The sequence below is a fragment of the Amia ocellicauda genome, chromosome 10 (assembly GCF_036373705.1).
Source record: "Amia ocellicauda isolate fAmiCal2 chromosome 10, fAmiCal2.hap1, whole genome shotgun sequence".
NCBI lineage: Eukaryota > Metazoa > Chordata > Actinopteri > Amiiformes > Amiidae > Amia > Amia ocellicauda.
Genome location: NC_089859.1, coordinates 27,422,860 through 27,444,754, shown reverse-complemented (window position 1 = coordinate 27,444,754; position 21,895 = coordinate 27,422,860). Strand labels below are relative to the sequence as shown.

At 39.7% G+C, this 21,895-nt stretch overlaps 1 protein-coding gene across 3 annotated transcripts in view; it reads right to left on the bottom strand.

Moving 5' to 3' along the window:
* Nucleotides 1–112: 112 nt before the first annotated feature.
* Nucleotides 113–21,895, bottom strand: part of mroh1 (maestro heat-like repeat family member 1) — a 28,062-nt gene continuing 6,279 nt past the window's right edge. For 2 of the 3 annotated variants that reach the window (XM_066715806.1, XM_066715807.1), the window contains exons 9-43: nt 21,658–21,750; nt 21,489–21,567; nt 19,314–19,427; nt 19,040–19,116; nt 18,176–18,298; nt 17,717–17,824; nt 17,447–17,591; nt 16,771–16,811; nt 16,537–16,678; nt 16,336–16,388; nt 15,857–15,964; nt 15,462–15,581; nt 14,846–14,968; nt 14,377–14,523; nt 13,122–13,148; nt 11,718–11,840; nt 11,281–11,360; nt 10,569–10,704; nt 10,134–10,229; nt 9,749–9,853; nt 9,327–9,462; nt 9,077–9,189; nt 8,817–8,969; nt 7,703–7,857; nt 7,293–7,458; nt 6,972–7,174; nt 6,521–6,658; nt 5,968–6,082; nt 5,433–5,579; nt 5,075–5,263; nt 4,677–4,826; nt 4,391–4,525; nt 4,189–4,291; nt 3,652–3,717; nt 113–3,415 (exon numbers count right to left, since the gene is read on the bottom strand). In XM_066715806.1, the coding sequence (XP_066571903.1) occupies nt 3,294–3,415; nt 3,652–3,717; nt 4,189–4,291; nt 4,391–4,525; nt 4,677–4,826; nt 5,075–5,263; nt 5,433–5,579; nt 5,968–6,082; nt 6,521–6,658; nt 6,972–7,174; nt 7,293–7,458; nt 7,703–7,857; nt 8,817–8,969; nt 9,077–9,189; nt 9,327–9,462; nt 9,749–9,853; nt 10,134–10,229; nt 10,569–10,704; nt 11,281–11,360; nt 11,718–11,840; nt 13,122–13,148; nt 14,377–14,523; nt 14,846–14,968; nt 15,462–15,581; nt 15,857–15,964; nt 16,336–16,388; nt 16,537–16,678; nt 16,771–16,811; nt 17,447–17,591; nt 17,717–17,824; nt 18,176–18,298; nt 19,040–19,116; nt 19,314–19,427; nt 21,489–21,567; nt 21,658–21,750 (4,131 nt within the window). In that variant the 3' untranslated portion in view covers nt 113–3,293. The remainder of the gene's footprint in view (nt 3,416–3,651; nt 3,718–4,188; nt 4,292–4,390; nt 4,526–4,676; nt 4,827–5,074; nt 5,264–5,432; nt 5,580–5,967; nt 6,083–6,520; nt 6,659–6,971; nt 7,175–7,292; nt 7,459–7,702; nt 7,858–8,816; nt 8,970–9,076; nt 9,190–9,326; nt 9,463–9,748; nt 9,854–10,133; nt 10,230–10,568; nt 10,705–11,280; nt 11,361–11,717; nt 11,841–13,121; nt 13,149–14,376; nt 14,524–14,845; nt 14,969–15,461; nt 15,582–15,856; nt 15,965–16,335; nt 16,389–16,536; nt 16,679–16,770; nt 16,812–17,446; nt 17,592–17,716; nt 17,825–18,175; nt 18,299–19,039; nt 19,117–19,313; nt 19,428–21,488; nt 21,568–21,657; nt 21,751–21,895) is intronic. The other variant, XM_066715808.1, reaches the window with a different exon arrangement.

Genomic DNA, 21,895 nt, shown 5'->3' with positions numbered 1-21,895 from the left:
TTTCACAATAAAACATAGGTCATGGGTACTATGAAGATTAGTTCTGAATCTTTCATGAATCATAAAATATATGAAATGGGGCAACAAACGGGTCAAATGGAAAGAGATGACATGTTTTGCACTGCACTAGACTTTAATGCATGTATTTATTTACTCACATTTTGTATGGTATGCAGTTCAAGGTCTTAAATACAAGTAACATACATACATACACCCAAGTGAAGAACACGGTGCACACAGGCAATAGAATGACATTATATTGCACACATCTCTGAACATATACAACTGTATGTCACCCCAACAGTTTATCAAAATATTTAAAGGAAGCCTGATATACTTTATTCTTTTCTTTTAAAATATAATTTAAGATCAAATTATTTTAATTATCCTGGTCTCAGACACAGTATTTTAAAGAAATTACAAAAGTCGAAACTGGGACAGTCCAACCAAAGACAAATATTTAGCTAATGTCTTAGTGAAAACAAGTTTAACTTGTAAATACTTACAGCATCTCTAATGAATTGTTATCAATGCTGAGGAATGGGTAAAAAACTAAAATGTATTGCACTTCCTATCTACTGATTTCCACTAAACATCTGACAGGCAGTAGAGAGACAAGTTAAAGACTGAACAAAGAAATAAAGGAAAACATGTTTGACTAGTTGAACAGATTTATAGGTACAAAGATCGATGAAAACACAGATAGATGGGTATTCTAACAGCTAGTGGGCGATGATTGATAGCTATACGTATGGATAGACAGGTAGACAGACATGTACATAGAAAGGCAGATAGATATAGATTGATAAAAGGTAGGGTTTTGACAATTCCAATGGCACCAGTTCACCAAGTGTGATCCGGGATCCTCTGTCCCCAGGCAGTGCTGGCAGACAGGGTTTAATTGGTATATTTATATCACAAACAAAACCGTGAACTAGGGTTCATTTATGCACTGGCATTTAATTCTAGATTTATGAGAAGCCTCCAGCTGCCACATGCAGAAACTTGTTCTGGAGAGAAAAAACTAAATATGTCTGCCAAATGAAACAAACATGTTAGTGGAAAATAAAGTAGGCCTCGAATAAGGCATATGAAACAAGTGTTGTCCTTTACTTGCTCTTTAAGTGATTTTCAAGTTGGTGTTTTGTGATTAATGTACAATTTTTCGAGGTCTTGCTTTGCGTTTAGTTTCTCTCCACATTTACTGTCAAAATGGGTCTACTTTTAGTATATTTTGCATATCTTCAGTTATTTCTGCTTGTAAATATAAGAACATCACACATTTCTACTCATGTAATCCTGCAGACTACTACAAGATGGAGAGCAATTTGTGACAGTGATTAAGACTAATTTTCTATTAGATTGTGATACAGAAGCCTTAATATGGCATACAACAAATACATGACATTCACCTTCAGTAGAACCAAGCAATGGAGGGGGAATCTGCAATACTTGAATACTTAATTTATAATCACCATCTAAAAATAACTGAATTACTCATGTATTTATTATAACAAACTCAGCTGCAGCCATCCTGTATATCAAAGCCAATAGCAGGTGGCAGATTAAACCAAGCACCTTTCAAATGCAACAGCTAAACCTGAAATATGTTAAAAAAGGAATATGTATTTTTATTCTCTTCTAAGACGCATTTTAATGCTAATTAAATAGAGCTAGGCTGTACCCCTGATATCTATCAATATTTGAATGTGGGTTGTCATGCAACTGTGAGTGGAACTAAGCTTGAGAAATCAGTGACAGTGGAGTTTGTAATTCCCTTGTGAATGTAACAATTTGATGTTTGTTTGCTTGCTTGCTTTTCTCCAGAGGATAGAACCACTGCTTATTTTTTGACATCATAGTGAGATTTTAATGGAAATAACATTGTTTAGAGGACCATGGTTTCTACAATTGAAGGAATCGACACTTTCATAGAGGACATTTCTGGGGGCATCCTTCTCGCCTGACCAGGAGGGCCAGAGAAGGTGATGCAGTCTAAGACACAGCCCCACCAAAACAGAATGCAAAAAACAAAACTGCTGCACTTTTCCAGAAAAATGATCAGTCCTATTCTCATATGACCAAGGTAACATATATCCTAGTCTGAATCAAGTTCATAAACTTTAAGCCTCCAAAGGCAAAGCTTCTACTTCAAAATGCTCCCCGGACTAGTGCACTTGAACTTCCTCTCCAAAAATCTGCCAAAAAATGCTCCAACGTGCTACATACAGATTGTCCACCTCTCCAGAATAATGATTAACAATGAACACAATGTACAGTTATTATAATATTTCTGACACCATTTTGATCGTGTGGCAGGACAGTACCATACAGGATTGTACCTACAGTAACGGCAAAGATGGAATGTCTAATTGGATTAAAAGGAGAAGGCTGGGGCCACACTAAAAACATTGGCTAGGATACCAGCCATTAATGACAGTCAAGCTACCACCTTACAATAAGTGCACAAGAAAGCACTGGAAAATAATGGGAGGTGGGGGGTGGGAAGTTGTTAATGAGGAGTAAATTATTATTGCACCTCCTCTGCTACATCTCTTCAGCGTTTGCATCATGTTTACCTCATGTGGGTTTGACCCACTGGCGACTCGGTACATATGGAAGCATGAGAAAGCAACCGAGAAAAAAGTCAGATCACAGTAACCACAGCAAAACAGTCAAAACTCCCAGTACCACCAATGCTCACAGTGTTTGGAGGGCTACCCATTGAGGTTTTGATAAAAAAAAAGGCATTTAACTCTACATTTCCTAAAACCTCTCTCTGCAGTCACGAACTTCCATACATTCTCGATCAGTCTCAATCACTTTCTTTACATGCTGGTTATTGCAACGACTCCAGTCACTCAGTGATTGCAACAACATCATTCAGTCATCAGAGGTTTCCCGCAGTGGAAGATGAAATGAGGAGCGTAACAGAAATGGGGAGGGGGGTGGGGGGTAAACATAACAAAGAAAACATCCAGCGTAGCGCAAACTGCTTTAGAAATCACAACTAACAAAAAAATACAAGCCAAACTCATTGGAAGATGAAACAAAGACATTCATATGGCCCACTCTTCTCAGACATTCAGCTTCCCCTTCTACCCATGAACAAGAAAAGAAAAGGTGTACAAATACAGGTTACACACAGGTCCAAGGGGGTGGAATGCAGATGCTTGTGTGTGAAGACAACACAGTCTTTGGTCACTAAATCAACTGATAATTCAAGTACAATGTGGACATTTTTTCATTTCAATTTGTTTTCTTTTTTTGTGATCTGTTGGAGATCCAGTTCTTTAAGAAGTAATGGGGGGGACTGGAGCTCCTGCTGGCTTACATGGCTGATGGAAGTGGCCCATAGCTTCGGCGGCCTTCGCACGGACCAGTGGCTCAGGATCCTGAAGTAACTGAACAAGACCTGAGAGGGGAGGACACAGAACACAGTCAACGACAACCAAAATAGGCACATGACCTTGGTAATCATGCCCTGGAACACACACAAGTCTATTCCATGTTACAGGTGATCAAAGCCAAGAACCGTTTTATGTTCTCTGTTCACTCCTGACGTGGGCAAGTTATGATGTACGTTATCAGCTTGGAACAGCGAAGGTAGGAATGATGCCAATAAGTGCTTCAACAAACAAGAAAACACACCTTTTGTAACATTGCCCATGTTCATCTGAGAGAATAATTCTTCTGGAAGATTTCCCAAAAGAAACCCTAGAGTTCACAATAAACAGAGAAAGTAAATGAATACACCATCTTACGATCTCGACATTGAGCTTCTGTACTGCAAGAAGCAATGTACAAGGAAGAATGCTGAAAGGGTGAATTCATGGAGTCTATTATATAATAATATAATTAGTTTGGCAGTGCCACATCAGCGCTGCCTTGAGACTGGAAAAGATTAACATTAAATAAGATCAGCACTGTGCTGGCTGGGTCTCTTAACAAAGTCCACTGGGATATCTAGTGCAGTAAAACAACATGACATGTCATAAAGACCTATTGGTACAAAGCAGGTATAAAAAGTATTCTACTTAATAGATAATATATTTAAATATGTTCTCTCTATTATATGTCATACTTAGGACGGCTTAGAAAGTTACAGCAGGGACCTCTCCTAAAAAGAAGTCCAGTTAGAAAATATTTTGTGAAGAATCAGATTGTTTGCCGTTTTGATTTCCTTACCTATAAACATGGCTGCGCCGGCTCGTACCTCAGACCAGTTACTTTTGAAGAACTGGACAACCGTGATATGATAAAAGTTCAGCATGCTGGGGAAGTCCTGAATCTACAGACGTACATTTAGAAAATGAACAACCAACAAGTTAAATGCAGAAAGGAGAATCGACACAGAAACAAGTAAAAAAGGCATAGTAATGCGACCTACAATGTGTTTGGTTAGGTCGTTGATGAACTCCCCATAGTGCAGGCCTTTGTCCTCGAGCAGATGGTTCTGGAACATGGCCGTGATCTGCTCTGACCCCACGACTGGAGCGCACACACGCATGGCGAATTTACAAGCCTGGGGATGGACGAGAGCAGGTTCAGTTTGAAACCAAGTGTAAACCCTTTTCGGAGTCAACACCCTTGTCCTACTTTTAGACTAACGGTCTACCAGTACCTTGCATTAGTGAGGGTAGGGTAGCCCTCTCACGTTCAGAATGTATCCTCACCTTGACTACCTCTGGACTGGGGTCATTAAGGTGCAGGAGGAGGCTGACCAACACATTGTGAAGCTGGTCTTTAAAGACGGGTTCTCCAGCTCCAAACTTGGAGAGGTTTCCTAAAAGAGTGATGGCGGCACAGCGGATTTCATCATTCTCCTGTGGAATCAAGGAGGCATTAGGCTGGGCAAGTCTAAGAGCTGTTATAATGTTTGGAAAGAAAGTACAAAAAGACAATAGGCTGTGTGAAAAAATAAATAAAAGGGAAATGCTTAAAAAGGCACATATCTATGTCAAGAGGGTTGAGCGGGCTTGAGTAAAGGATAAGATAAGATAATTTACATAATTTACACTTGTTAACATGTCAAATAATACCAACCAACCAAGAAAATCTGAAAAGAACGTACATTTTCTAAGAAAGGTTTAATCTTCATGAAGATGTAAACGACTAAGAGCTGAACGTTCTTCCTGTCCAGGTAGACCAGGACTTTGGAGAGGCCAGACATGGCTTCCAGGGTGATGTGTTTGCCGGGGTCATCCTTCTCTTCCATCCCGGAGCTCATGGCGGCCAGCAGCTCTTTGGCATACTTGTTCACCTGGTGATGCAGGAGGAGGAAAAGACGTGTTGGTCTCTAGATCGTCTAATTGGTTATGCGCCCTCACTTGGCTCCACACTGCCCTATCATGCATGCAGAAGCCACAACGTAACGGGAAGAAGTCACAGTGTGTCTAACGGTCCGATACATTTCTATAGAGGTCCCGTACCTTCTCCGGAGATCCAACAGCGATGTTGCCCAGCCCCCGCACCGCCAGCATGCGCACAGTGCTGCACGGGTCGGAGATCCTCTCCATCATATTGTTCATCAGCATGTCCATCATCATCAGCTCGGTCACAACGTGGTGGTTCAGCAACTTTCACATGGATTTGAACAGAACAGAACGTAAATATTCTCTATACACACCTTCACAATGGGTGATCACATTTGTTTTCTACATACGTTTGTGATGTTGACTCTACATTCATTAAAAAAGGGGAAAACAATATCTACTATCACATATCTTGGGATATTTAAAAAACGTTTGTTGCAAAACATGTCAACGCCATTTCACCTAAAAGTAATTTCTTAAATCATTACCAATCTAGAGTGAAAAATGCATTAATTTAGCTTGTTTCAATAGCTTATAAAACCAACATAGTTCAAATTGACAGACAGTAAGAACTGGATGTTTGGTCACTGGGTGAGGATACTGCAGCCAAGGGTTAAGTTCATTGCTGTGGTGTTCCCATTTCTTCACTCACCTCTGAAAAGAAAGCTGTGATTGTAATCCTCTGACACTCGTAAATGTTACTCAGGCTTGGGCACAAGTTCTCCACAATCCCTGGAAGGCGTGGACCAGCATGCTTTGCCATGGCTCTAGGGTGGAATAAAAAACACTCGACAAATGAATAAACACATTGCAAAAAACAGGCTCTCTGCAAACCGATAACATGCTATGAACTTCTGTTTCATTTGAAGATTTGTATAGGATACTAAACTCATATGACTTCCTGTGCTTTAAGTGGAAGAATTTAGCCTGTAGAGATAGCAAACGAAGTCTGACACCCATCATTTGAAAAGTAAATGGTACCAGTTGGGATGGGAATTTTATTCAAATACAGGGCGGGGAGCGAGAGATCTCTGAAAGATTTTTGTTACATAATTACATATTAACCAATTCACAATGTACAAAGTTTGTACTTCCTTGTAGAGTTCATTGCTCACACAGCCTTTGATTTTTGTTTTTCTTTATTTATCTATAAATACATGAACTGTAATGAAATGTGTGCGTTTATATCACAGGAGCCCCTTTACCTGGCCAGGAGACTGACCCCAGTCGTGTGCTGCTGAGTGTCCTTCATCTTCTCCCAGGCTCCTTCCAGGTCCAGGGGCTTCACCACCTCCTCCAGCTGAGCTCGGGCCAGCAGGATTCGGAGCGCCTCCACTGACACACTGCAGCAAAGGGCAAATAAAGCCAGATCACCATGAATCACACGGTCAACTATGACTGGAAAACCATTAAAAACTACTCTGATGTACTGTTGTGTGTACTAGGTCCGATTACAGCCCTTGTGTAGATGTTGGTGGATGTTAGCTCCAAGTTTAAGGAAAGAAAAGCTTTCAATTCAGCATTAGAGTGTAGTTCTGAGGACCACAAATAGAACAAAACCTCTGCTGTGAGGTTGGATGAGAGGTGAGCAGGTCTTCTCTAGATAAGAAGTTGTAGTTGGAGAGACCTCATGACCGGAAATGGAGCCCAGCTCACCCACACACGTCGAAGTTCGCTGGGTGCATGCCGGATGACCGCCGATCCTGGCTGAGGCTGTTGCTGTTGATGTCCTTGGGGAGCTGCACCCCAACGCTTGACCCCAGACGCACCAGTAGGGCGCTGAAGAGCTGGGGAAAGAGCCCCACCACCGCGTCCAGAGTCTGGCCGTTCAGCATCATCTCACGCAAGGCACACGTCATCTGCCGCCAGCAAAGGAAAGGACAGGGAAATCGAACATTGACGTTTTGGGATCGATGTAAAAAAACAAAATGAAGAAACGTTTAAAGAGATTTTGGTCAGCAATTTGCTGTAACTTACCGCTAGGGGGTGACTTGTCGCTACTTTTGTTATGTTGGATCTCAACATGGATTCCTTCTTGTCCATAAAAGGCACCATCACGTTTAGCTTCTCGATGATCAGTTCGATAATTTGGGACGCTATAGTGCTATCGGCACCGAGGGCTATCCACATCTCACAGCACCAGCTTAAACAGCAAGTTAAAAACATTGATACCTTTGAAAAACGTCTTTAAAACAACAACAACTACCGAACAACACAATGCAGATTTCTATCAGTGATTAGACTTGACTTGGCATGTTGACTTTTGAACTCCTAGGTTACTAACACTCACACCGAGTCAAAAATGAATGCAGAAAAACTTTCAGATTCAAAAGGAAATCACAAACCAAAAATTCAGTATCTGGCTTTTGAATGTGAGTTTTCCTTACTTGTCGAAAGGCAGGGGGTAGGAGATGAGGGTGTTGACAACGGTCTGCAGGTGCTGTGTGGCCAGAATGAGAATGGACTGCGCTACGGCCACTTTCACCTGCTCCTCTGCAATCACCTGCAGGCGGATGTGAAGGACCTCCAGGATCTCAGGAACCTGCAACACAGGGGGGTGGAGACTGAGCCGGGAGGCTGTGTGCACAACACTGCGAGAGTCTCAACCAAACAAAGTCGGACAGGTTTTCTACTGATTTGTTGCTGAGGACATCTCCTGTATCTCCCACATACAAATAAAATAACAAATACCCGGAGGACACCAATATTCCATATTACAAAATATGATTAAAAAGCACTACATTTCCGTATTTGCTTATACTGTTCTTTTCTTGCATGTTTTTTCATTTGGAAGGACAAGAAAATCAGGAAGCAATTTCTGTAAAAAATTATCTTACAGCCATACAGTAGTAGACAATTTAAAAAAGATATAATGTCTCATGGGAAAATGCGTTTTTCTGTGAAAGAAGTTCACACATAAGGTGTTTTCAGTCCAGTAATTATTTATTTCTATGATGTATTTAAACAATGTCTATGATGTCTACAGTTAGCAGATGCAAGCCTTTAAAAGACCACAAGCTATATTTTATGCTTAAGCACTTTCCCAGACAACTGACTATTCTCTTTCAAGCATCTATAATTTTTCATTGTGCAATGGCGCCTCCTAGTGAGATCCAGGAAAAAAGCAACACATAATCAAACTGTTACCAAGAAATCAAAGAACCTTATATCCCTTTTAAACTGTAGCTGTGGGGTGCTTTATAAGGACAGCAAACATATCAATGAGGCACACATTTTGTCAAAGTTATTATAGGGATTTTAGGATTATTTGTGACTACATACATCCAACCTGGAATATACTGTGTACCTGCCTATCTTTTGGCCAAAATGGCTTGGGATTTATAAACATTTTTTACATATCACTATACATTCGTTCTGTCTGGGACAGCAATCTTAGATTTGGATAGATAATTCTAACAGCAAACACAGAGGCACAAAGTGTTGGTTCAATATGAAACCAAAAAACTGTTCAATATTAAAAGAGGGGAGGAGAATCTTTACCAGATCTTGCAATCCAGCTCCTCGGGTTTTGAGGATAGTGTTTAAAACAACACTGGAAGCACGAGAACAGTTTGATTGTGAATCGACCAGGCCTTCGAACAGCATGAAGATCAGGGTGTTGAGCTGCTGCTGGGGCAGCCGTTTACTGATGATCTGAGGGGGGAGAAGAGATCATGTTGGAAGGACAAAACAATGACCTGCAGCTTTCTTCTGAAACAATGACCCGCACAGGTGCCTTGAGGTTAACATGTCATTATTACCTTAGTGAGCTCTGAGCAGGTTCTGTAGAGGACGGAATGGTCAGGGTTGTCCAGCTTATCTCTGAGGGTTATCAAGCTCTCAACCGATTCATCCTTGTGGTTCACGGCAAACCCTGAAAAAAATTAGCAGAATTGTGTTTGAACTCTACAGCCATCAGTTTAGAGACTAGACTTCATGATTGCAGAAGACAAATTAGTGAACCTCGGAATAACGTAACGTAAATCAATGTCATCAGATTGAATCCCTCACCTTCGTAACGCAGCTGGATGTAGAGCAGAGTGTAGATGCAGTCCATGGCTGCCTTCCGCACCTTAGGATGTGGGTCGGTGCATCTCGGAGCCAAGCGCCCCAGCAGAGCACCCAGGTTGTGAAACGCTATCATGTTCTGTTGATGGAAACAAAATTGCACAAGAACGGCCAAGAAGAGGGCAGCATTACCAAGAGCATTCCATGATGCAAACGTGACACAACGCGTACCCCTGCCACCTAAACATCAAGAAGCCACTACTCAAAGCTCTCATGTGTACAATTTCCAGGGGTCTGGTTAATCTAAAGAACATCAAAGTACTTCTTGCTTTGTGCAGTCTGAGACCATTAGTGACCAGGTTTGGGTTTGGTCCGTCACACTATATGCAGTGTATTCCCAGGATTCTCCATTCCACAGCTCTCACCTTGACATTTAGATTCTCCAGGTAGAAGTCCAGCACCTCGGCCGTGGTCTGCACTGCCCTTTCCCGTTCAAAGTCCTGAGGAGAGCTCAGCCACCCTTCAATGTGCTGAGGGAACAACACAACAGTGGGCCTTCAATCACAGTAACAGACTCCTATTCACACACTGTTAAAGACCATCCCACTGGGACTACTTCCACAGCCTAACAGGAACACAGAGTGGCAGGAAGGACTGCTCGATTACCTTGCAAGAGATGCAAGAGCATTTACTCCAACTAGAAAAACAACGCTGCCTACTAGTAATGATTGAAACATTCAGAGATCGCAATCTACAAGCAAAAATATCTCCGTCTTTCTTTTTTCCTCCATGTGCCCCAGTACAGCTTACCTTGAATATGCTCTGGAGTCCATCTGGGCTCAAATCGCGAGCCAGCACATTCTTCAGCAAATCCTGAAGGGCACTGAATGTGTCTGCATACAGGACCTTTAGGGAAATAAACACAATTAAAGAAGGCCTTGTAATGGTCTCGTAAAACGTCCCTAGTTTATTCTTAATATTACGGATAAAAAATACACTCTTCTCAAAGGATTTAGGAGGATCGTTCACAAGCGTGGGTTGAGATGTGGCTACACGGAGGATTATGTATTAAAGCACTGTCTGGGTTTATGTCTCTCAGATTGAAGGCAAGCATGCTCAGAGGTGTCATTAACTCAGGTCTGATTTCTTGCTACCTCTATTAAACTCTGAGCAACGTGTTAATGTGTGTCCAGGGGATTAAGAGCAATCACTTCCTATGTTTTCCTGAGCACCCGCAGACGTCACCTCTCTCTGCTGAATGTCAGGGACGTCCTCATCCTTCCCCCTGTCAGCATCCACCGGGGGGAGCCCAAACGTACTGTTTAGACAGGTGCGCAACATGTCGAAGTTTTCGTTCTCCGTCAGCACCGGGTCTAAGTTACTGTGCCACAAGTCAAAGATAAACACCTGCGTCACAGATTCTCAAGGAACAAGAAAACATCTGGCATCGGAAGCTCCCGTCAAAACACGTCTGTTTTCAAATGTCTGATGCAACAACTTGAGCTTCACTATCATCTGTTTAAGAACATTGACTTAAATACTTGCATTTTTTATGTGGCCTTCTTATGTAATAATCTGGTTAGGCAATCAGTGCTGTTATTGTCATTGAATCATTAAATTTGGGAGTAACCGCTGAATCACAGAAGCTCTTAGTGATCTCCAAACAGGAAATATTTGTTTAGTATCCATGTTGGTGTGAATTAACAGAGGAGAGTCTCAATATCTGCATGTTTCTCAGAGTAATGTCTTCATCCCTTGCAATTGTATACAAACTAGGCAGAAGAGAGCGCAAATGCAACAAAAGCCCTCTGTGTCCTGTAACACTATATCAAAAGCCAGACTTGCTTTTCTGCTTGAGAGAACAATGGGTTTGGACACCTCACACAAATAAAGCATGCCTTTGAAAGGGCTGCCAAGTTCTTTACATTTACACACAAGGGTTTCCATGCAAGGATACATTAGATTGGCACAGGTGGTCATAGCTTGCTGGCGAATTGGAGTCTTCAGCACCTCCACGGGCTCACTTTTGATGAAATCCTTTGACGAGACAAAAAAACACAGGCAAATTGAGCAACAGAAAGGCATATTTGGATTTATTTCTTGGCAAACACACAATAAACTGCTCCTTGTTTAAACAGAATATAGAAAATCATTCACAGTTCATCACTTGTCTTTTTTGGAAACACAAATCACTGGCAAACGCTTATGAATTTAGATATTCTGGTAAACGCTGCACAAACACAGACTTGCTTTACATGCCTTACATATCACTGCCAATTCAATAAAAAAACTGGATTAGAGTATCTGAAGGAATACAACAATGTCTCATCTCATCCACTTGAGCTACAGCCTCTGAAATGAGGTTGTTGAGGAATTCATGAGGAACACACTGACCATCATGACGCCCATCAACTCCTGCTTTCGGGAAAACATGTAGCTCTGTCTCCGCACACAGGTGCTGATGGCCTGAGCGATCAGCCCCACGCTCTTCATCAGACTCAGTTTCATGGTCAGGTCCTGTGCATTGGAAAACACATATGAGCACACACAATCTTAGCGTGACACCACTTCTTCAAAGCACCAGAAGCAAGGACACCAGTGGCCCTCATAATGCGGAAATCCTACCGGCAGGAGGAGATTAGAGAAGCAGAAATGGACAGTATAGAAGGAAGAAAAAAATAAATCAATTAAGATCAGACAGATCAGTCTTTGAAACGTGCCACTCTGAAAGCGATGCAGGACTGCCGTCTGCTGTACAAAGCTATAGTGGTCAGAGGATTTCATCTGCTTTCTGCTGAATCTTACATTTTAAATCTTTGATTTATGGTGGTAATTAACCTCTCCCAACTCTTCCCGGATTATAAAAATGTCTGTACATAGTGGACCTGGGGCTTCAGAAGAAGCAGAAGCAATACAAACTAACATTTCAAGGATACTCATGTCTGTTAAAAGTGCTCTCAGATGAGACTTTGAGCTTGTTACTTGAGGAAAAATATAATTTTGCCATAAGATATTGCTGAAAGACCTTACTTATTTACTTACTTACTTACCTTACTTACTTATTTCAAATCTGCAAGTAAAAGGTCTTAAAGTAACCACAATTTTCATTTTAAAAGCCAATATTTAGAAGAGAAAGAACACTATTGAGAGCAAGCATCGCTGTGATAAAGCTCAACTAAAAACTAAAAAATGCAAATCATTCAGATTTAGTAGTTAGTAGGAAACAGTGAAATTTGGATTTCATCCAGTTAGTAAGACGCTGAGAGAATATGTCGTTCAAAAAAAATATATAAGCACCCCCTTCTGAACTTCTCAAAAGTTATTTCTTTCCCAAATGTTTAAAGTTATTTGCATGATTAGGTTCAATAAAAATAGCTGGAATTCTATAGTATGGAGCCATCCAATCAACTGCCATTAAATTGGGGGTGTTCCCCAACATAATGGGTGGTAAATTAGAGGAGTTTTGTCGCCCAGGTTATGCTATGATCAATTTGTTGGATGCTGACAGGGATTTGTATTATGCTCTACCTGATATATTAGCTTTTCACATGCTATTGTTCTCTTCCAATAATTACAAAGCTTCTAGTACATCATCATGTACTTTTGCATTTTCTTTCCTTGCAGCCTGCCCAGGGTAAACGTGGGAAAATTCCAACAGGAAAGTTATTTTAGGAAGCTCAGAAAGTAGATTCTTCAAAGTCTTGCTACCCTCACACCAAGATTTTCAAAGCAATTTAGAGACAGTTAAGATTTTAATGAGGAAAAAGAGGTTCTTGAATGCATTTCCTCTCACTGTACCTTGGTCTCTACTTTTATTCCCAGAACCTGCATAATATAAAAGTAACAAGCAGTTTACAAGTCACATTTGCTTCTGGTTTGTTTTGTCTGTACTATAAAAGGAGCTGCTAAGATTCAGGAAAATATTGGCAGAATGACACTTCATTACAGAGTAAGGGTTTGAACTGTTCTAAATATCCGGCCCAAAACAGGAGATTATCCAACTGGATAGGCAAACAGGCCAACCAGAAAATAAATTTATTGTTTTTCCTTAAGCTCAGAAGAACAGATGTAGTCAATACTATGGTTGGGAAGGGTCCATGGTATATACAATTCTGCATGCCAAATCTTTGGAACAACCCATTTAATATGGTCTTACATACTTAATTATTAAAACAGAAATACAAAAGTACAACAAAATATGCAAAACCTATTCCAGTTAGGAGACATATAAAGTAATGATTGAATTACTTTACATGTCCACAATGTTTTAAGGAGACAAATAAAGTATTTAAAATATAGTTATGAGCATAATTGTGTGGGAACTTAACCACAGAGGATAAAAAGGCATTTTCTTTAAGTTCAGAAATGTCCACCTGTTGTATTATGAAGTAGGAGTTAGTAATGGTTTAGTATCACATGCATAAAATATAGTTTAAAAAATATATCTATTAAATTTGCTGCAGTGCTTTCTTCCTACACAGCTGAGGAATGTCTTTCTTCAAAAACTTCCTGCAACACTATTTCTAATTATTGACTCTACCTGTGTACATCAGTAATATTACATACACATACGTGCGTGTATATATGCACATATGTACACACACATTTCTATTTATGAATGTAACCAACTATGTGATCTGCATATATTTAAGCTCCATGGCTTCAGTTACTTCAAATGAAGTCACCCAGTGGAAAGCCAACCAAAGCATGCCTAGTGTTCCAGTGACATTCAAAAATGATTTTCAAGCAATACACTAAACCACAGACATTTCTACTATTTTCCTTAGCATTTCGGAAAATGTTACAGCTTCACAGCAAAAGGTATTTGCTGGCCATATTATGCACGGTTGGATTTATGTTATTTATGCATGTATATCCATTTGTATACAGGCAGCAAAATATCAGCTGATTTTTCCCCCTTTCCTTGCAATAACCAGTCGTCTAATGGTAAAACAGTATTTATTTAAGCACATATTTAATTCAGCATCATGTAATTAAACCTTGCTCTGCTGTCCACTAAGTTTTTTTCTATGCACAAACATATTCTGCCTACCTTGGTGTTAAAGTGCTTGCTGATGTTGCGCAAGATGTCTGAATCGATCCTGCTCAGAATCTTATCTTCTGGAGCATGCAGAGCTACATAGCCATAGCATAAAATAAGGGTGCTTTTCATCTTCTCGATATCCACATCATTTTTGTCCTAGGAAAAGCACAAATGTTTTATGTAACAGTGCCTCATATTGCAGTTATACCACCAAGGTTCAAGGGATTGGCATGCAAAAGTAATCCATAAATGCCGACAGGGTAAAAGAACACTGATTTGTTTACCAGCTAGCGCTTGGAATTATGGGAACCGTGCCACTCACAGACACCCACTCTGAATGTCTTCATGTCTGAGCAGATAAGGTGTCTGAGGTGCTTAAAGTGAAGTTCAGCATTACAGTTTTTCATTTGGACACACATGCCTGGCAAAAAAGAAACAAAAAACGATTTATATCTGTATATATTTGCATAAAATCTACCTTCAGAAGACCAAATATCCCGGAGGCTTTCTTAAATGCATCAGATTTCCCGAAATCTTCCAGCTTTGCCAAAGTATCATCAAGATGATTGCTAGCACAGAGTCCAACTCCCATTGCAACACCCTGGAAAACAAGTTATTGAAAATATTCCATTAGTGGATTTGTTTTTTTAAATTAGTATTTTACTGTGAGCCAAGATAGAGCAAATACCCTCGCTATAACCTTTTCACTTCAGATTGGCAAAACATAAAACATCATCTATCACTTACTAGCCCGAAAAAAATGTAAATAATTTAGTTCAGCAAAACAGACCGTAAAAGAAGCTGTGCACAATTATCTTATCTAAGCAATATAAACACAAAGACATGCAAAGCAAAGTTTGAAAATAAATCCAGCAATAAAGGCACATGGTGAAGAATAAAGCACAGACTTGGGCTTGGACCAAACCAAAATTCTACTGCCAAATTATGATCCCAATACCTGCAGGCAGCCTTCTGTTGGAAAGAGGATGCTTCTATAGAAGGCACAGTTGCCATCAAGCAATTGATTTTTAATTTGTCACTCTTCTGATTTGGGCTCATTCAAAAGATTACGTGCAATGGAGATTATACTTCACCTCTCTTTCGATGACATCATTGTGACGCGAGGTTATCAGGATGTCCTGCAGCTGTTTTCTGACCACATCTTTATTATAGCACTGTCTGAGAGCCACTCCAGTACATTTGTATAGAAAATTCTGTGGGTAATGATCAAATGTTTATTCATGAGTGTATATTGGATATTCATTCAAATAATTTCACTAAAACACAATGTTACAAATATGACAATATAATAGTCTGCTTATAATGAATGTCGCAAATCAATCTCAATAAGAATTTACATCACTCAAGTCTATTTGCAAGTTGTTTTAACATTTCAATATGAAACTAAAATAAAAACAAGATTGTATATATGTTCTGTGCTATCTTTTAAAGCTTATTTTATAGAGGAACATGCTTGACACTGACTGACCTTCTCCTGTAGGAAGTTGTTGTAGTTGGTGTGACAGTGGGTCATCTCCATAACCAGTTGGGAGGTCCATTTGTCATCAGCAATGGCCACCAGAGATTTTGATAAGAACTACAATGACACAAGAAAGACATCAGCTGACTCCAGCATCATTTTATTACTCTCACTGTTCTACAGTTAAAGCATTAAAACCACTTTCGCAAACATGATGATTAAATTCAATACACTATTTTTTTGGTTTTCTACTTCGGAGGGCAGAACCTACACTTTGGGAAATGGGTTTTGGGATCTGTAACAAAAGAAAACCCAAATGTAGATGGAATGCAATATGGTGACACCTTGTTTTTTTCATTCTATATTTAAACCTACCTAAGTTCCATTGGGGAAACAAACTTTGAAAAACAGTCTTACAAACACCATGATAGTGGACAAAATTGAACAAGAACAAGCAAATGTAATAACATTTATAAACAATGGCCTACCTCAAGTAAACTGTCCTCCCATGTCTTCCGGTTTATGGTGTCCTCGCTAGATTCTTGAACAAAGAACACAAATAAGCTTTTTCAGATGCATACAGAATCAAAACACAGAACTCTGAACACAGAACTTGATCCAATTTACTCAAACGACTGAATATATTCCAAGGCTTCTTGTTGTGCGTTTCCCAGATAAAATGCCTTTACCTTCCAGATACTGCACTAGCTGAGGGATTTCTGCCTCCCACAGCTTCTCTGTCTGGGGGTGGATATTGGGGCTCAACACACCGAGCAGGGTCAGGGAGGGGATGCCACGACCTCTGCCCCGAAAAGGGAACGAGGCGTTGACCTGAAATCCAGATTAAACAGCATCATTGTTGACAATTTAAACACTTATTTTCAGCTGTACCTTTTACATTTTAGGGATGCTCTTTCACTTACCAATAGAACAGTCATTAACACATATGGAGAAGGGAGATTAGCTGAAATAAAATAAATCAAGGTCAGAGTCACTACAATAAGATATACAATTTACAGTAATGGGAAAAAATATATAACATTTACATATAAAAAGCAAGAATATGTTCTCATAAAATACATTTATGGGTTCTAAAAAAGTGTGAATTATACAATGATTTATTCTTTTGTGTTTTTTTTTTTTTAGTACAATACAGTAAAACTGAAAGCATGCTATTTTTATGCCATTGTGTAGAATACAGTCTGAAAAAGCATGCAGTAAAGAGACCTCTGGTAAAATGGACAGTTTTAATTTAGTGACAGATTTGTCCTTTAATAAAACCAATTAAATAGAAAATGCAAATTGGTTAAGGCAATCACAATTAATTATAACTACTGTATGCCTCTTGCATGACTTGAGGAAACACCACCGAAGCTGCTGATTTGCTGCTGACAAGCCAGGCTGTGCATGAATACATTTTGTCTAGACTAAGAAATTCTCAACAGTGGCTGTTGCTTAATTTTCCAAAAGCAATCAAATTGCAAAACCTTTAAATATTAAAAAAGTATTAATCTTTGAAAACACATTTGGGATTCATGGTGAAATAAAAATACATTCTCCCTCGAACAATGATATACAATAAAAAATAAAAATAAAAACCTTGCTCATTGAAGTCAATCATGAAATTAGGCTCTTGCGCCGCTTTCTTCTTGTTCCCCAGCAAAATGAGGCTCTTGCACAGAGGAGTCATTGCATTGGTGTACTGCGCTGGGGTCATGTAACTGAGCAGGCTGGGCCACAGAACCTGAGGAGAGACAAAGCAATAGTGTTACAAAGTTACAAGTGTATTAAGGACGTCGCTTCTGGCTCGTGAGGAAAAATAACCCTGTCAGAATACCCCTGCTGGAAATTAGATGAAGCAAAACTCACATCAGTCATCCTGCCCACAGTGGTAATGAAGAGGTGGAGAGTGTTTTCACACATGGCTCGGAGGGCCTCATTGGTCACGTCCTCTGGGTCAGTAGGTCGATGACTGCGCTACAATACGCACAGAAATAACAACAGCGGCATTAAACACATCAAGCTCAATACAAAAAAAAAAAAAATTGAAGTAAATGCCAAAATGTTTTAAAATGGGTATATGACCCCAATAAAGGTACATTTGATTTGTACATTTCAGCTTTAATATTTTATACTGCAGTTAACCAGCGTTTATAATCTAATGTCATTTCTGCCTCAACTTGCCTGGTCCCGGAGAAACAAGGAGCGTTGCCACATGTACTAGTGAAATTTAATGCATAGGCTAAGTTCCAAGGCTGTCTGTACTTGAACACTGGTTAAACCTGTTGTGCACATACTTTGTCAACACTGAGAAAACAGCATGCTTACTTCTGTAATGTCTGGGAGAGCACAGTGCTGTACGATGAACTTCACCAGCACATCTCCACCGTCCAGCTCAAGGTATCCATGGTGGGCCATCGCACTGATGACTTGAACAACCATCTTCTTCACCTGTAAGAGACCACGAAAACACCAATAGTGAATGTCATGTCTAAAACTGACAAGGTAGAACAAATGGTAATTTGTTACTATTTCATGCCATCTATTTCCTGTTTCTACATAAAACAAGTACCCTGCAGGTACAGTAACAACCGCAGCTATTATTTTTTTAAAACTTTAATTCTAAATGCAGTATTGGTCAGGTTTATTTGTTTAGCTTCCTCCTCCCCTCCCAAATATGACCATTATTTTCAAGAAAATGTCATAATTTATCATTGCAGGTTGTTGGTTATCACATGTTCCCCATTTTTGCACTGCCTTAGTCACACACAAAACTTTGGTCATACAGGAAATGAGAGAAAGAAATGCGCTAATCACACCAGAAAAAAGCAACAGTAAGCAAAAAGCAACATTAATACAACTTTTTCAGTTCTTCGCTAAAAAGGTGTGAGGACTCTACTAAGCCACTAAATAAAACAAGGCAAAAGGGAGGCGATTTTCCATTTTATGGTTCTCTTCTATTTTCCACAAAGTCAAGAACACAAACAGCAGATGTAAAAGGTCATATTCTAATTTACCATCATTTTCATATCTTTGTCTTTAGACCTAAAACTAATCCTCTCTACCATACATTCATGTACAGCTCTGAACAATTGGAGGACTATGACCTTTCATATAACCGATAGCAATGTGCAGTCTTTTTTTTAATCTTATGCCAACAAACATATCATTGATCCCATAGTTGAATCCTACCTTATTGTTGTTATCCTGCAGCGGTTGCTTAATACTGGCCAGGATAAAAGGTTTTTTGATCTCCATAACAGATGCTGCTAGAATACAAAAAATAAGACAAAAATCACATTAAAGACAAGCCTTTCAGAAGATAGCAGTTGTAATGCACTTCCAAATATACAGCCAGAGTAGAGCTATTTTATAATGAAACATTTTCTTTGTCACATTCTATTTTTGTACCTTAAATTAATTCAATCAAAGCAAAGAAAATGTATGTACTGCCTTAGAAACTTACTAGCAGAGTTGATGAGATGTCTCAGTACCGACAGGGACCCGATTCGATTTCGCTCGTTACTATTCTCAAGTTTTTGGAGGACATATCCTATCAGGCGGTCAGGAAAGGTGTTGGCTGTTTAAAAAATAAAACAAATCAAAATAAAGATAACATGGGTAGCATTACAATTTGCCATTCATTCGCAGTGTGTGTTACCTTATTATGAAACAAATAAATGTCCAATTGTTTCAAAAACAACCTGGAACATTTTAAGCACACAAATTAAACTGACTTTGGGATGGGATTGCATTTATAAGACATTGCTTGTAAAAAGCCTTCCTTACTTGCCATTCTTTCTTTTTCTTTTTTAATATAAATATGAAAGGTAAATAACAAAATGTATTCAAATAATGTGTAGCCTCCTCTTTAATAAAACATTTTCAACATTCAGTTTTGGTTTAAACACATTTTATGTTGATATTAAATTACTAAAGAGAATAATAAAATAAAAGAATGTAAAAATAAGTTTGGAAGTAGATTATTTGAAGAGCTGCTCCATTACACTTAACATCCAATTTAGCATATGTCTGCTGAAGAAAACAGGGATCAGCTAACTATGAGTAAGCACTTAAGCCTCCACACTGTTTACTGGCCAGCACACACAACTCAAGGTTTGACCTTCTAGTGCAGGGGTTTTCAAACCGGTCCTGGAGAACCCCTGCCCTGCTGGTTTTTGTTCCAACCTAGGTCTTAATTACTTAATCGAATGGTATATTGCTTTGTTAGTTCAATTAAGGATTCAAGTAAGCAATTAAGACCTCAGTTGGAGCAAAAACCAGCAGGGCAGGGGGTTCTCCAGGACCGGTTTGAAAACCACTGTTCTAGTGTAATCTGTCAGTCAAACTTTTTCCATGTTTTGCTTTTTGTTTTAAATAAGAGGCTTACACTCACCTAAAGGATTATTAGGAACACCATACTAATACTGTGTTTGACCCCCTTTCGCCTTCAGAACTGCCTTAATTCTACATGGCATTGATTCAACAAGGTGCTGAAAGCATTCTTTAGAAATGTTGGCCCATATTGATAGGATAGCATCTTGCAGTTGATGGAGATTTGTGGGATGCACATCCAGGGCACGAAGCTCCCGTTCCACCACATCCCAAAGATGCTCTATTGGGTTGAGATCTGTTGACTGTGGGGGCCAGTTTAGTACAGTGAACTCATTGTCATGTTCAAGAAACCAATTTGAAATGATTCGACCTTTGTGACATGGTGCATTATCCTGCTGGAAGTAGCCATCAGAGGATGGGTACATGGTGGTCATAAAGGGATGGACATGGTCAGAAACAATGCTCAGGTAGGCCGTGGCATTTAAACGATGCCCAATTGGCACTAAGGGGCCTAAAGTGTGCCAAGAAAACACCCCCTACACCATTACACCACCACCACCAGCCTGCACAGTGGTAACAAGGCATGATGGATCCATGTTCTCATTCTGTTTACGCCAAATTCCGACTCTACCATCTGAATGTCTCAACAGAAATCCAGACTCATCAGACCAGGCAACATTTTTCCAGTCTTCAACTGTCCAATTTTGGTGAGCTTGTGCAAATTGTAGCCTCTTTTTCCTATTTGTAGTGGAGATGAGTGGTACCCGGTGGGGTCTTCTGCTGTTGTAGCCCATCCGCCTCAAGGTTGTACGTGTTGTGGCTTCACAAATGCTTTGCTGCATACCTCGGTTGTAACGAGTGGTTATTTCAGTCAAAGTTGCTCTTCTATCAGCTTGAATCAGTCGGCCCATTCTCCTCTGACCTCTAGCATCAACAAGGCATTTTCGCCCACAGGACTGCCGCATACTGGATGTTTTTCCCTTTTCACACCATTCTTTGTAAACCCTAGAAATGGTTGTGCGTGAAAATCCCAGTAACTGAGCAGATTGTGAAATACTCAGACCGGCCCGTCTGGCACCAACAACCATGCCACGCTCAAAATTGCTTAAATCACCTTTCTTTCCCATTCAGACATTCAGTTTGGAGTTCAGGAGATTGTCTTGACCAGGACCACACCCCTAAATGCATTGAAGCAACTGCCATGTGATTGGTTGATTAGATAATTGCATTAATGAGAAATTGAACAGGTGTTCCTAATAATCCTTTAGGTGAGTGTATATCAAACCATTAAATATACAAAACCTACCTAAAATGCTGAAACATCTCAAAACCTCATTATGGTTTTTCACAGTTGGTGGGTTGCTGTAATCAACAGGGACACATACCTATAGTAAAAAGACAGTAATATTAGCATTTTTGATATGCAAAAATATGAATCATTGTGAACCGTGGTGCACATGTTGAAACGAAGTTACCTGCTGGTGTAAGATGACAAGCAAGCTATCGATCTGTGTCTCCAGAACACGACTACCCATGTTCACAGAGGCATCCAGAATCTGACACAAGCTCTGGAGAGAAAAACAAATCGTGTTGGTTCATTAGACCAAGATCTGATAACTAATATTGAATACTTGGGACCTCAGCACCACAAAACTTACGCATTCACGTAATAACAACAAAAAATGTATACACAAATGACAGTCAACTCAGACC